Below are 16,463 nucleotides of genomic sequence, written 5' to 3'. Positions count from 1 at the left end.
TCCGGCATGTTGTCCTCTTTATTCAGTTCCTGCTTCTTAGTTTTAACTGTTAGTGCCCTGTTAATCTGCCGGATGGAATACCCATTTTCGCTGAATACTGTCTTTAGATGGGCGAGTTCTTGAGGTAAGCTATCTCGATCTGAGACAGTATGAGCTCTATGAACAAGTGTTCTAAGCTAACTCATGGTTTGCGATGGGTGATGGCAACTCGATGCTTGCAGGTACAAATCAGTATGAGTGGGTTTCCGGTAAACTGAATGCCCTAGAGAACCATCATTCTTCCTTCGAACCGGGACGTGATTTCTTTTAACATCTTTCAAATTATATGTTACGACATGATATTTACAGGTCAAGTGAAAGTGAAGTGTTTCTAATTTACATGTGTATTCTTTCTCGAAAGTTGTAAATAACACACTATTCGGTATTTCTTTGCACTGGAAATATCTTTCCTATTTAAACAGATATACTAAAACACAGAAACACTTATCCCAGTGTGAATTTATCAAACTCTACCTTGTCCTTGAGAATGCATGTAACTCATTTTATAGAAAAACAGTATTCATATACAGGTTACTCGAACAGCTGAATGACCAAGTCTATTACGTGTTTGTCCACTACAGGAAGAGATAATTTAGCTTTTGGTTATGGATAACAAAAATTAAGAGTTGGATGTTATTGTGTAGTTATTTTACAAGTCATTTACTGCAATTCTACACCATGCGTATTTGATTTGACATACTAAAACCAGGATAAGGGTGGACACCATGCTTCACTATTGCAACCGTGTAGTCTCTCCGTGTCATTCTTTCTCTTTGGGTAAAACACTGTGACTTTGTGTAAAGAGAAACTGCTGAGAGACGCAGTAAGACTATTTAGGATCTACAGTGTTTGTTCTCTTTATAGGGGACATGGGCACCACGAGTGGACCTCATCACGGTAGCTTCGTCAACGGCATGTTCGATGGCGATGATGGCGAATATGGTGTCACAGAAGGCGGTGGTGACGATGGTTATTTTGATATTACAGGTGAGTGTTCACTTGTTTCTCCAGCATTTTATGAAAATGGTCCCAGGGAAAACTTGAGGCGCTGCATCTTGTGAAAAGACTCACAAGGGACCAGTCTAACCCAATTAGGAAATATGCCCTGAAATTTTTTATGCCTGACAAATACACCGAAAGAAACACAATGTGAAAATTTTAGCTCGTAAGACATGCTGCGAATGGTTTTAGAAAAGGTTGAAAATTACCAGTTTTAGGCAGATGGAGAAATGTCCACCGCTGCTGTAGCTTAGCAGTTAGCGCATGTGGAACACGGGAGGCACATATCCTTGGTTGACGGACAGTGGTAAACGGATAACACAACACAATGCGATCGTAATTTGTAGAGTGGCTGAAGGCCCATTGGTGGATGTCACTCAAAGGTCCATATGTGATATACTGCAAGTAAAAGGGCGGAGCAGAGGAATACCAGGGAGACAATGCTGCGCAGGAAGGAGCAGGCTCCAGCGCAATCACCCGGTGGCTGTGGAGATCCAGTATGTCGTCTGCGGCGTCTGCATGTTGTGCGCGAGAGACAGGAGTAGAACGCATGGTGGTGTCAATGATGAACGTACTCCAAAGAAAACAGGAACTTATCACACCAAGTTATAGAAAAGGAGGTGTTTTCTATGTGGTGAGCAGCGTAGAAGTTCAGACTAATTTGGCAATCTACTTTGCTACTAACTGAAGTGGGCCGAGATAATTGGAAAGTAGCCACTGCTAGGGATGAAGCTTTGAAATCCGTGAAGGCGTCGCCAATGTTGTAACGGAGCTTGAAATCCTTGAAACAGTCTTCAGTGGTAAGCTCCAATCCGAATAGTTACGCTGAAGAGAGCTGTGGTGCTGGAGCCGTTGAATTTATTTACCCTCATCGACAACTGTTCTGGGACGAACGTTGAGTGGTGGCACTGGAACCAGCGGCGGCGCTGGAGCTGGTGAAAACAGTTATCTCATCGCCAGTTGTTGTAGCCAAACAACATGTTCGACATGGAAAATTGATGGCCAGTAGACTAAGAATAAAAAGTTGTATTGACGAAAAGAAACTGATGGAGTGGACACTGCGACATGCGAATGTTCTGGAAGTCAGTCCTAGCGGCTAAGTATTGGTGTCGCAGCTTCAATTAGTGATTTAGGCGAAGATCCATCCTCAGTAGACTGGCTGGCGTCAGAGAGCAGGTAGCAAGAGGTTGCACTAGAGAGTGGTAGATGGACCGAGGGTGCGGTTGACATAAAGCCCAGAGAAAACGTCATTGGAGTTCTCAGTGTGAATTGGCGTTTTGTGGTTGTGCCCTGGCATGAACATGGTCTCAGCACATAGATATGGTGCGACCTATTTGCAGGCACGTGACAGCCGGAGGTGCCACTGTTGTGAATGCGTGTGAGCTGTTAGCGGGACTGGCGTATCTCGCGATGGCTGCTGAAGAGTTAGTGTACTTGAGGCAAGCACTGGTCGCTGGTGGAATTGCTGACGTGTAAGCTGGCTAAAGAGAATGACGCCTGATGTTTGGCCAGCTGTGGGACCTGCCCCCCCCTCCCCCCCCCCCCCAAATATAAACACGTAGGTAACTCTACTATTGGTCCAACCAAACTATGCTACGATGGACCCAGTATTGCTTCCCGGTGCAATTGTCCTTAACCAGAAAGTTAATAGGGCCTAAAATACGGATAATAGTATAGGGCCCGAGAAAACGGGGAGTGAATTTTCCGACGTTTCCAACACGCACCTCCCTCCCAGGAAAATTACGGACATACACCTTGTCTCCTGGCTTACCCCTAAAGACTCGCCGATTACGGTTATAGCGCTCAGCCTATTTGTTGTGGGCCCTGAGAATATTGCGCCTGGCACTATTCCTGTTTTTCCTGACGATCTGAGGGGTAATATCCGTAGGGATTAGATCTCGAAATCCCCGTAAGTTCGAAAGGGAGGAATTAGCAGGATAAACAGAGGCCAAGGAGGCCGGAGTAGCCTTCAGAGCCTCATGGCTGGCGGTTTTGAAGGCGAGACTAAACCAAGGGAGACTAGAATCCCACTTACTGGCCGTCTTCTGATGGAAAATAATCAATGCGGATTTGAGATTACGAGTGACCCTCTCGGCCTGTGGGTAGTACGGCGTAGTGGTCATGTGCTTGACACCGTTTTGAAAACAGAAAGCCTTAAGGGGAGCTGAAAGCAAAGCCGGGCCATTATCACTAACGATTTGCTTAGGGGGCCCAAAAACACTGAAAACATTAGTTAAATACGAGACAGTGGGAGCAGCAGTTACGTTACGACTCGGAAGAAGCCAGGTAAACCTCGAAAACGCGTGAATAATAACCAGTACGTACCGATGGCCTCTCTTGGTGTGAGGTACAGGTCCCACATAATCGATATAAAGTTTGTGCATGGGGCAGGTTTCGCGTTCAGAACTCAAGAAATACTGTTGAACAGTGTTCTTAGGTTTGGTCACACGACACAACCGGCACCGAGGAACCTTCTCTCGAACGTCCCGGTGCATGGATGGCCAAGTCAAATGGCCCTTAATTTTTGCAAGGTCTTATAGGTTCCTAAGTGCCCGCCAGTCAACAAATCGTGAAAGTAATGGAAAACCAGACGTACCAGGGTGCCTAGTAGACATATCTTCAACTCCTTAGCACGCCCCGCCCTTTTGTACAAAATGCCTTTCCTGATAGCGTATCTATCCAAAGATTCCCCAGCCGACAGTCGAGCCCTCACCGGTCCCCAAGTGGGGTCCTGGCCCTGATGCTCGGCGACATCACCAAACCAATGAGGGTTTTCGCCTAACACGACACTACTAAGATCGCCTTCCTCCGTTACTTGGACGCGCTCATCAGGTGGGTGTTTGGTGAACATACTGCTGAGGACGTCCGCGAGTATGTTCTCAGTCCCTTTTATGTGTTTATCCTCGAATTGAAACGCTGAAATGCGTATTGCCCACCTGGCGATGCAACCAGTTTCGCGGTGCCTGGCTAATACCCAGCTTAATGCTTGATTATCAGTTTCTAAAAGCGATACTTCTCCAGCGCAAACAAGAGCGCTAGTGCCTCACATTTGTAAACCGAATATTTGAGTTCGGCACTGGTTAACCGACGAGACGCGTACGCTAATGGCTGCCTTTGACCTTCGAAATCTTGGAGGAGGACGTCCGAAATTCCCGCATTAGATGAGTCGGTTTGTACAATGAATTTTTTTACTGAAAACCGACACTCCGAGAACCGGAGGGTTGGCTATAGCTGCCTTAATGTGCTCAAACGCGGCCTCCTGGGCAGGTCCCCATTCAAAACGCACCCCTTTCCGGCGCAGTTCATTTAAATGGTTCAAATGGCTCTGAGCACTATGGGACTTAACATCTATGGTCATCAGTCCCCTAGAACTTAGAACTACTTAAACCTAAGGACACCACACAACGCCCAGTCATCACGAGGCAGAGAAAATCCCAGACCCTGCCGGGAATCGAACCCGGGAACCCCGAGCAGTTCATTCAAAGGAGGCGCCAGCTGCGCGAAATTGGGAACAAAACGCTTAAAATAATTTGCCATGCCTATAAACCTGGCGATCCCACGTTTATCAGTAGGCGGCGGGAGAGCTCTCAATGCCTTAGTCCGCTCCTGGTCAGTGCGAAAGCCCTGGCTTGATACAAGATGACCTAAGAAGGCTGCCTGTATAATGTCAACTTACTTTGTTTAACAGTTAAACCGGCACCACGCAATCTAGCAAAAACTTGCTGAATGTGATCCAAATGCACCTGGAACGAATGGCTGTAAATCACTAAGTCGTCCAAATAATTATAAACAAAGACTAATTTCAAGTCTCCAAGAATATTATCTAGCAAACGAGTAAGAAGGGCTGCGCCAATGGCCAAGCCAAAGGGAACCCTGTTAAACTCAAACAGATTCTAATCAGTACAAAATGCAGTAACGTGCTTACATTCCTCAGTTTAGGGAATCTGATAACAGGCTTCATTCAAATCGAGCACAGTGAAACAATTAGCGCCGGCAAACCAAGTAAAAGAGTTATGAAGACCAGGTAGAGGAACTGATTCGAAGACGACCTTGGTGATCAGACGCCGGTAGTCAACAACAGGCCTAAAGTCCCGCCCCTGATCCTTAGGAACAAGGAATATGGGGGAGGCATAAGCAGATGTAGGAAGCCTAATAATTCCTGCTCAAGCATTTTAGGCCGTGAGAGGCGATACGGGGACTGCCTGACTGTAATATCATCAGAGAGACGGATACGGTTGTTAAGAACACTAGTAACTCCCAGTCTATCACAGAGTATCTCAGGGAAAGCCCGCAGCAAATCGCCTAATTCAGAGGCCGGCTGTGACGACAAATGAGTGAGATCAAACTTATAAGCATTAGCGTCAACAGCTAACATGCCGCTATGCGCTGTACGTTTCGCACTTTCACCAAATCCAAACTTCTGAACAGAAGTGAACTTGAAGAAGAAGATGAGCCCGGAATAATCCAAGACCAGACCGGTTTTATCGATACAGTCACATCCCAAAATCAAGTCAACCGGCAGCTTCTTAATCGAAGCCACAGACAAGAGCCAGCAGAAATCGCCAACTGAGATAATCCCTCCGACTCAACAGTCCAGAGGCAACACTTGGTTCTTGGCTACTCGACAACTCATCACTGGAGAAGGGATAGACCGAAGTCTCGCAAGATGACCAATTTCAAGAAACCATTCCAAGCTCAACAACGAAAAAGAGCTACCAGAATCCAAAAGGGCACAAATAGGTTCGCCACCTACCCGAGAACAAATATAAGGCAGAGGCGGTGATGATGGGGCGGCGACACCGGTACACCAATGCTTAAAGGCTCGATTCTGAAGTCGCTGCCCAGCCCGGCGTCAGTTATTGGCTCTGGGCGCGCCCGGCTGAAGGCAAGAACGAACTAAATGACCTGTCTGACCACACCTGAAACAACACCGCGGTTCCCTCGTAGCAGTCTCCGCCCATGTCGCTAATTCCGAGTTTTCCTTGACAACGCCCGCGGGCTGAAACTTAGCTTATGGCATCCCTCGTCCGCGAGCGGTAAAGCAGATGTCGCTGCAACAGCGGACGAAGTTCTTCCCAGTTTGAAGGACGATCACGAAAACAAAGCGAGACTTATCCACGGCGCGCATTCCCCTTAGGACAATAAAAACTAACTCCCTTTCTGGCAAATCGATGAGTAAGGCCAAGCAGGCAGACTTGATTCTGTCCTCATATTCATGTAACTCCTCTTTCTCTTCTTGCATCAGCCAGATATAGCGACACCCGACCTGATGGTGAATCTTTCATTAATTACCGACTGCCTCAATTGCTGCAAAGGGAACCACTCTGCCATGGATCGGGTCATGGGGGTCCTCAATTCGCCTGTAGCTAACGGATAGAATAGCGACAAAACTACTTGTTGCGAAATGCCAAAGGCGAACCAACTACCAAAATAAGATTTCAGTTTTCTCGAGTCGTTCTATAACTAATTCTGTGATGTCACGAAGGAGGTGCACCAGAGGGTCAGGCTACTTAGCAAACGCTGCGTCTAACTTCTCGGAAGACAAATTTCAAATGGCTCTGACCACAATGGGACTTAACTTCTGAGGTCATCACTCCCCTCGAATTTAGAACTACTTAAACCTAACTAACCAAAGGACATCACACACACCCATGCCTGAGGCAGGATTCGAACCTGCGAACGTAGCGGTCGCGCGGTTCCAGACTGTAGCGACTAGAAGCGCTCGGCCACCCCGGTCGGCTTCTCGGAAGACGCAAAAGCATCACTCCCGGACTGGCTCCCACGCCACTTTGGAGATAGCGATTCCTGATCCTCAGTCCTTTTTCCACCAAGTTCTAAACATGTAAGCTTAAACTGAAAATCATTAACCAAGGACCCAATTCGATTGTTGATTTCTTATAACGCTGCTCCAACCTTAACGCCGCTAAATCGGCTACCCAGGTAGTTAAATGCATTAACTGTGTCCGCACCCTGTCTAACTGACTGCCACTGGGTGGAGTGCCTTTCAAAACGCCTATGGTGTCCTCAGGGCCCCTAATGGCCTTAAACAAAAACTCAATAGCTGCTTCTGTCTCATTCACAACATCTGGCATGACGTCAACCGGCTGAAGAACTGTAGCAACTAAACGGGCCGCTAAGTCAGGAACACACCCTCAATAGTCTGATGCCTTATCGCCAGCTCAGAAATGAGGCGGTCCTTCCTCAACAGGCCGATCCTGGGGCACTGCCTGACAGCCATTAGAGTTAGTCACCCAAAACAACAAAATACCAAAATAAATACCCAGTAACACTGTCAGAACTACAATTGTACCGAGAGTAACTGAAATGGGAATATCACAATCGTAAACACGCTGTGCTACCAGTTGAGAGCTGGTTTCTCAGGATGGGGCAGGATGCGGTTATGATTGCGGATGGCGCCGTGAATCAGTTATTCTTGGTTGCATCAGCAGTTAACTCTGCACTCAACCTGAACGTCCAGGGTTCGGTGTACAACGAATTCGTTGCCCTCGCAGCTACCTCTCCTCGATCCGGCAGTGCCAGCATTCCACCAGTGGTCCCGGCTTGCCCTCGCGCTGCACAGACCTGCCCGCTGCTGCGCCCCAACCGAACTGTTGTCCGTTCGCAATTCCCCGATACACACAACGCGACCCGCAAATACCAGCGATCGCTCCGAAGGTAATACCACTGTACTCGTATCGATAAGTGCTGCTGCTGCCACTCACGGGCAGGCAAGCCAGCATCGAATAAGAAACGAGATGCCATAACCGCAATGACAAGATGCCAAGCAATAAATGGCATGGACACGTGTGCGGCTCACTTTTTTTCTCCTTCCTTAGAGCTTAATTACACAAACACAAGAAATAGCGCTCAATCAAGTCTCTATATTAATGTGCGGGAAAGCTAAAACTATGGCGGATTGTCAGCCTTGAAAAAGTGAATCACAATTACTAAAATAGCATATTATGTATCGCATGGTGCACTCTCTATGATTGCGTGGACACTACGACATACGAATGTTCTGGAACTCAGCACTAGCGGCTATCTTGGTGTCGCAGACTCCTGCAGCTTCAGTTAGTGACGCAGGCGAAGATCCAACCTCAGTAGACTGACTGGCGTCAAAGAGCAGGTAGCAAGAGGTTACACAAAAGACTGGTCGATGGACCGAGACAGCGGTTGACATAAAGCCAAGAGAGGTCGTCCATGGAGTTCTCGGTGTGAATTGGCGTTTTGTGGTTGTGCTCTGGATTAAACATGGTCGGAGCACATGGGTATGGTGCGACCTGTTTGCAGGCACGTGACACCCGGTGGTGCCATGGTTGTGAAAGCATGTGCAACTGTCAACGAGAGTGGCACATCTTGCGATGGCTGCTGAAGAGTTAGTGTACTTGAGGCAAGCACTGGTCGGTAGTGGATTTGCTGACGTGTAAGCTGGCTACAGAGGATGATGTCTGATGTTTGACCAGCTGTGGAACGCCAGTGTATTACTGGTTGCTACGAGGTGCATTCAAGTTCTAAGGCCTCCGATTTTTTTTTCTAATTAACTACTCACCCGAAATCGATGAAACTGGCGTTACTTCTCGACGCAATCGCCCTGCAGACGCACACATTTTTTACAACGCTGACGCCATGATTCCATGGCAGCGGCGAAGGCTTCTTTAGGAGTCTGTTTTGACCAGTGGAAAATCGCTGAGGCAATAGCAGCACGGCTGGTGAATGTGCGGCCACGGAGAGTGTCTTTCATTGTTGGAAAAAGCCAAAAGTCACTAGGAGCCAGGTCAGGAAAGTAGGGAGCATGAGGAATCACTTCAAAGTTGTTATCACGAAGAAACTGTTGCGTAACGTTAGCTCGATGTGCGGGTGCGTAGTCTTGGTGAAACAACACACGCGCAGCCCTTCCCGGACGTTTTTGTTGCAGTGCAGGAAGGAATTTGTTCTTCAAAACATTTTCGTAGGATGCACCTGTTACCGTAGTGCCCTTTGGAACGCAATGGGTAAGGATTACGCCCTCGCTGTCCCAGAACATGGACACCATCATTTTTTCAGCACTGGCGGTTACCCGAAATTTTTTTGGTGGCGGTGAATCTGTGTGCTTCCATTGAGCTGACTGGCGCTTTGTTTCTGGATTGAAAAATGGCATCCACGTCTCATCCATTGTCACAACTGACGAAAAGAAAGTCCCATTCATGCTGTCGTTGCGCGTCAACATTGCTTGGCAACTTGCCACACGGGCAGCCATGTGGTCGTCCATCAGCATTCGTGGCACCCACCTGGATGACACTTTTCGCATTTTCAGGTCGCCATGCAGGATTCTGTGCACAGGACCCACAGAAATGTCAACTCTGGAGGCGATCTGTTCAACAATCATTCGGCGATATCAAAACAATTCTCTCCACTTTCTCGATCATGTCGTCAGACCGGCTTGTGCGAGCACGAGGTTGTTTCAGTTTGTTGTCACATGATGTTCTGCCTTCATTAAACTGTCGCACCCACGAACGCACTTTTGACACATCCATAACTCCATCACCACATGTCTCCTTCAACTGTCGATGAATTTCAATTGGTTTCACACCACGCAAATTCAGAAAACGAATGATTGCACGCTGTTCAAGTAAGGAAAACGTCGCCATTTTAAGTATTTAAAACAGTTCTCATTCTCGCCGCTGGCGGTAAAATTCCATCTACCATACGGTGCAGCCATCTCTGGGACGTATTGTCAATGAACGCGTCCTCATTTTAAAACAATGCACATGTTTCTATCTCTTTCCAGTCCGGAGAAAAAAAATCGGAGGCCTTAGAACTTGAATGCACCTCGTATTTGTAGGCACGTAGTTGTAGCCACCGTTAACGCCAAGAACGCCATCGGATGAAAACCACCACAGCTGAGACAGGAACAACTATTCCACAGATATGGCCAAGTGGGCAAAAATTATCATAGCAAAATTGCTCGCGTGTTCACAGAAGAGTAAAACTGGAGAATTTGGGAGCTGACAATTATGACTGAAAACTTTCAACTTCACTGCGTATTTGGCTTTGCGAGTGACTTACATCATAACTCATCTGATCTGTGAGGTGGAGAATCTACGTTTTAATCGTGATTTCTTTTTATGTCTTTCAAATGATATGTTACGACATGATACTTACAGGTCAAGTTAAGGTGTTTCTAATTCACATCTGTATTCTTTATCGAAAGTTGTCAGTAACACTTACACAAATCGGTATTTCTTTCCACTGGAAATATCTTTCCTATATAAAAAGATGTACTAAAACACAGAAACACTGATCCTGGTGTGAATTTATCAAATGCTATCTTGTCCTTGAAAATGCATATAGAACAACAGTATTCTTATACAGGTTACTCGAACAGCTGAATGAGCAAGTCTATGACGTGTTCGTCCACTACAGTAAGAGATAATTTAGCTTTTGGCTATGGATTGAAAAATTAAGAGTTGGATGTTATTGTGCACTTACACTACTGGTCATTACAATTGCTACACCAAGAAGAAATGCAGATGATAAACAGGTATTCATTGGACAAATATATTATACTAGAACTGACATGAGACTACATTTTCACGCAGTATGGGTGCATAGATCCTGAGAAATCAGTACCCAGAACAACCACCTCTGGCCGGAATAACGGCCTTGATACGCCTGGGTATTGAGTCAAACAGAGCTTGGATGGCGTGTACAGGTACAGCTGCCCATGCAGCTTCAACACGATACCACAGTTCATCCAGAGAAGTGATTTGAGTAATGTGACGAGCCAGTTGCTCGGCCACCATTGACCTGACGTTTGACATCTGGAGAATGTGCTGGCCAGGGCAGCAGTCGAACATTTTCTGAATCCAGAAAGTCCCATACAGGACCTGCAACATGCGATCGTTTCGCAGGGATCGAATGAAGGGTAGAGTCACGGGTCGTAACACATCTGAAATGTAACGTCCACTGTTCAAAGTGCCGTCAATGCGAACAAGAGGTGACCGAGACGTGTAACCAATGGCAACCCATACGATCACGCCGGGTGATACACCAGTATGGCGATGAAGAATACACCCTTCCAATGTGCGTTCACGGCGATGTCGCCAAACACGGATGCGACCATCATGATGCTGTAAACAGGACCTGGATTTATCCGAAAAAAATGACGTTTTGCCATTCGTGCACCCAGGTTCGCCGTTGAGTACACCATCGCAGGCACTCCTGTCTGTGTTGCAACGTCATGGGTATCTGCAGCCATGGTCTCCGAGCTGATAGTCCATGTTGCTGCAGACGTCGTCGAACTGTTCGTGCAGATGGTTGTTGTCTTGCAAACGTCCCCATCTGTTGACTAAGGGATCGTGACGTGGCTGCACGATCCGTTACAGCCATGCGGATAAGATGCCTGTCATCTCGACTGCTAGTGGTACGATGGTGTTGGGATCCAGCACGGCGTTCCGTATTACCCTCGTGAACCCACCGATTCCATATTCTGGTAACAGTCCTTGGATATCGACCAACGCGAGCGGCAATGTTGCGATACAATAAACCGCAATCGCGATGGGCTACAATCGGACCTTTATCAAAGTCGGAAACGTGATGTTATCCTTACACGATGCATCACAACAACGTTTCATGAGGCAACGCCGGTCAAGTGCTGTTTGTATATGAGAAATTGGTTGGAAACTTTTCTCATGTCAGCACGTTGTAGGTGTTGCCACCGGCGCCAACTTTGTGTGAATGCTCTGAAAAGCTAACTATTTGCATATCACAGCATCTTCTTCCTGTAGGTTAAATTTCGCGTCTTTAGCACGTCATCTTCGTGGTGTAGCAATTTTAATGGCCAGTAGTGTATTTTACAAGTTATTTACTGTAATTCTAGACCATGTGTATTTGATTTGATTTACTACAACCAGGATAAGGGTGGACACCATGGTTCATTATTGCAGCCATGTAGTCTCTCAGTGGTATTCTTTCTCTTTGTGTAACACATTGTGACTTTGTGTAAACGGAAATTCCTGAACGAAGCAGTAAAAAAGTTTTGGAAATTTGTGGTAAGGTTTTTGTAGCAACCAAAACCAATCGCGGGAACGCCTTGGGCCGCGGATCGGAGCCGCCGGCGATGGAGCACGCACCACCGGGTAAACACAAGGACGAGTCGGACGACAGACCAACGACAACTAGGACCGACACAACAAGGAATAGATAAACAACGGAGGCTTGTGGAAACCACAACACCAAACACCACCAGTAAAACCACTCGGAACCAGAACCAGGCAAATGTCAACAACGAGCAACGACCAGAACGAAGTACCGCCGAGATAGAAACGCAATCCAGAGCGAGTACCAGACTGCCTGGACAAGTTTTTTTTTATTGTTATTTTGAAACCTGTGTACAGGCAGGCTAGCAGCAGCATACTACGCCGCCCTTGGGCCTCAGAGAAACACAAAAGATACAAATGAAGACAGTTAGAGAAAAAAATACGGTGGACATATAAACGGAGACAAACACTTCTTAAAATACATGGAGCTGTTCACGGGTGTAGAGTCCAAGATAAAATTTGTTCAGACACTTCGACACATACATAGACGAAAATTGTCACACGTGAACGTAGGTGCACAAAACGAATAACACTGAACCACTTAAGCACAAAACGACGGCACACACAGAACACGAGGCGTTGATCTCCGGCGCGCGAATGTTCACTAACCGTGTACGAGTCCGGGGACCTGCCAAGAGAGGAGGAGGGGGGGTGGGAGAGGGAGAAGGGAGAGCATATGCCACGGGAAGGGGAGATAGGGGGAAGGGAGGAAGGGGGAGGGGAAGCCCGGGGGAAGAGGGGTGGAGGGAGGGGACAGGGGAAAAGGAAAGAGAAGGGAAGGAGGGTGCCTAAAGGAAAGGACACAGGAAGTGGGGGGGAGGATCAAAGTTGATAGGAGGGGTAGATGGAGGGGAGGAGGACATCATCAGGGAGGGGGAGCTGGCGGAAGCCACCTTGGGAGAGGGTAAGGAGGGTGGAGAGATGGAGAACGGGTGGGACGTGGGAATACAGGTGCGGCAGCGGGCGGGGGTGAGAGAAGATGGGTGAGACAAGCGGATGAGGAGGATCGAGTTTGCGGGAGGTGTACAGGATCCGTATCCTTTAAAGGAAAAGGAGGAGGTGGGGGAAGGGGATCAGATCGTACAGGATCCACGTGGGGGAGGGGAGACGGCTGCGATAGGCGAGGTGGAGAGCATGGCGTTCAAGGATTTGGAGGGATTTATAAAAGGTAGGGGGGACGGAGATCCAGGCCGGATGGGCGTAACAAAGGATAGGGCGGATGAGGGATTTATAGGTGTGGAGGATGTTGGAGGGGTCCAGACCCCACGTACGGCCGGAAAGGAGCTTGAGGAGACGGAGTCGGGAGCGTGCCTTGGCTTGGATTGTCCGGAGATGGGGAGTCCAGGAGAGGCGACGGTCGAGGGTGACGCCAAGGTACTTAAGGGTGGGAGTGAGGGCGATACGACGGCCATAGATGGTGAGATAGAAATCAAGGAGGCGGAAGGAAGGGGTGGTTTTGCCTACAATAATCGCATGGGTTTTGGAGGGATTGACCTTGAGCAACCACTGGTTGCACCAAGCGGTGAACCGGTCAAGATGGGATTGGAGAAGGTGTTGGGAGCGCTGCAGGGTGGGGGCAAGGGCAAGGAAGGCGATGTCATCAGCAAACAGGAGAAGGTGGACGGGGGGTGACGGCGGCGCCATGTCCGCCTTGTACAAAAGGTACAGAAGGGGGGAGAGGACGGAGCCTTGGAGCACACCGGCGGAGGGGAAGAAGGTGTAGGAATCTGTGTTATGGATGGTGACATAGGAAGGACGGCGGGAGAGAAAGGAGCCGATCAGACGGACGTAGTTAATGGGAAGGGCGAAGGTTTGGAGCTTGAATAGGAAACCGGAATGCCCTACGCGGTCATAAGCTCGTTCGAGGTCAAGGGAGAGGAAGATTGCGGAGCGACGGGAATTAAGCTGGTCAGAAAGGAGATGAGTGAGGTGAAGGAGAAGGTCGTTGGAAGAGAAGGACGGCCGAAAGCCACATTGGGTAATGGGAAGGAGGCGGTGCTGGCGGAGATGCTGGTGGATGCGGCGGGTGAGGAGAGATTCCAAGACCTTGCTGAAGACCGAGGTAAGGCTGATGGGATGGTAGGAGGAGACAGCGGACGGCGGTTTGCCAGGTTTAAGGAACATGAGGATACGGGAGGTTTTCCATAGGTCGGGGTAGTAACCGGTGGACAGGACTACATTATAGAGCCTGGCCAGGGTGGAGAGGAAAGAGACAGGAGCTTCACGAATGTGACGGTAAGTGACACGATCGTGACCAGGAGCGGTGTTGCGTTTTGTGCGGAGTATAGCAATGAGATCCTGTGTAGTGATAGGGGCATTGAGTTCCGTGTGTGCAACGTTGTCCAAGTACTGGAAATCAGGAGCGAGGGGAGGGACAGAGGTGTCAGTTCGATCACGGACATCTGGGAAGAGGGAGTAATCGAACTGGGGATCATCAGGGATGGAAAATATATCGGAGAGGTAGGAGGCAAAGTGATTGGCCTTACTAAGGGTGTCAGGGAAGGGGTGGTCATCATGGAGAAGAGGATAGTAGGGGGAGGGTTTAGTTCTGGTAAGGCGACGGAAGGCTGACCAGAACTTGGACGAGTTGATAGGTAGGGTAGCATTTAAATGGGTGCATGTCTGCCGCCAGTCCCGGCGTTTCTTAGCCGCGAGCAAATTACGAATGTGTCGCTGGAGTTGCCGGTGGCGTCGTAGTGTGTCCGGGTCACGCGTGCGGAGGAACGCACGGTAGAGACGGCGGGATTCACGGAGGAGGAGGACGGCCTGTGGGGGTAAGGTAGGACGGTGGGGGTGGATGGCGACAGTAGGGACGTGGGCCTCCACGGCCTCAGACAAAGGTCTGCTGGACAAAGGAGGCGGCATGGGTGACATCGTCAGGGTGGTGGTAGGTGAAGGGGTGGCTATCGACCTGGGTGGAAAGGGTATCCCGGTGGGCAGTCCAGTTGGCACGGGAATAGTCATGGACGTACTTAGGGGGAGGGTCAGTACGAGGGTCGGGGCGGGGGTGACGACCGTCTGAAATGGTGAGGAGGACTGGGCTAGGGCAGAACGGGTCCCTATATACGAAACCGGAGGGAGCGGCTATTGGCCGCTGTCTGCACGTGGCTTAGCGGTGGCGCCCTCGCTGCGCGAGAGCCGCTGCGCGGAATAGCCGCCGCGGAGGCTGACCACGTCCATTTGTTCTGGCGCGTATTCGACTTCCGCGGCGGAAGGTACTAGAGTTTTATGGGACCAAATTGCTGAGGTCATCGGTCGCTAAGCTTACACACTTCTTAATCTAACTTAAACTAACTTACGATGAGGACAAAACACACACGCATGCCCGAAGGAGGACTCGAACGTCCGACGGGCGAAGCCGCGCAGACCGTGATAAGGCGCCCCAGACCACGCGGCTACCCCGCCCGCATTTATGATTTACTGTCTTTCTATTCTTTATAGGGTACCTGGGCACCACGAGTGGACCTCATGATGGCAGCTTCGTCAACGGCATGGTCGATGGCGGCGATCAAGAATATGGTGACAGTGATCACGATGCTGATGTCGGTGTCACAGAAAGAGATGATGTCGGCGACGCGGGGCTACACAGAGTACCAGCCAGCGAATTTGATATTACAGGTGAGTGTTCACTTGTTACTCCAGCGCGTAATGAAAATGATCCCATTGAAAACTTGAGGCGCTGCATATTGTGAAGTGGCGGACAGGGGAGCAACCTGACCCAACTCGTCGAAACCTGCCCTGAAATTTTTTATGTGGGAAGAATACAACGAAGGCAACACAATGTGAACATTTTAGCTCTTAAGACACACTGCAGGTATTAGGAAAATTATTGAAAATTGCCAAATTTGTGTCTCTGCAGGCAGTCGTGCCGTAAGTGTAGCAGACGGCTTGTGTGGAACACGGCAGCAGATATCCTTGTCTGATGGACGTCGGTAAACGTTCAACACGACACAACGCTATCATAATTAGTAGAACGAATTCCAGTTTCCATTGACAGTTTCTGTGGCACAATTCTTCACAGTTGCCCTTCGCTCGAATTGGCAGCTCATTAAATATCCATAATAGTTAGAAGTGGTTGCTAATAACATGTGTCTTTTGTGCGAATTCCAAGTAATACTTTCAGCCTTGCAAAGACGAAATATGCAGAACTTTGTATGCAGTGAAATGCGTTACTGTTGCTGAATACATGTGTTCTTTATTAGTTAATTTCCAGAACATCAATTCGAATGATGTCGACATTTCGTTAGAAATCGTGGAAACATTAGCAGGCACAGGAAATAAGTAGGAAGATTCCGTGAACTGTGATTCGAATATGATTTTTTTTTGCTTATTAAGGCATAAAACAAA

General features: G+C 48.5%; 1 protein-coding gene across 1 annotated transcript in view; it reads left to right on the top strand.

The window, feature by feature from the left end:
• Positions 1-908: 908 nt before the first annotated feature.
• LOC126101249 (brachyurin-like) overlaps positions 909-16,463 on the top strand; it is a 119,081-nt gene continuing 103,526 nt past the window's right edge. The window contains exons 1-2 of the mRNA XM_049911936.1: positions 909-1,026; positions 15,558-15,734. Of these exons, the coding sequence (XP_049767893.1) occupies positions 909-1,026; positions 15,558-15,734 (295 nt within the window). The remainder of the gene's footprint in view (positions 1,027-15,557; positions 15,735-16,463) is intronic.

Source organism: Schistocerca cancellata, chromosome 9 (genome assembly GCF_023864275.1).
Source record: "Schistocerca cancellata isolate TAMUIC-IGC-003103 chromosome 9, iqSchCanc2.1, whole genome shotgun sequence".
Classification (NCBI taxonomy): Eukaryota; Metazoa; Arthropoda; class Insecta; order Orthoptera; family Acrididae; genus Schistocerca; species Schistocerca cancellata.
Note: the sequence above shows the minus strand (reverse complement) of the source record. Positions and strands in the feature narration are given on the sequence as shown.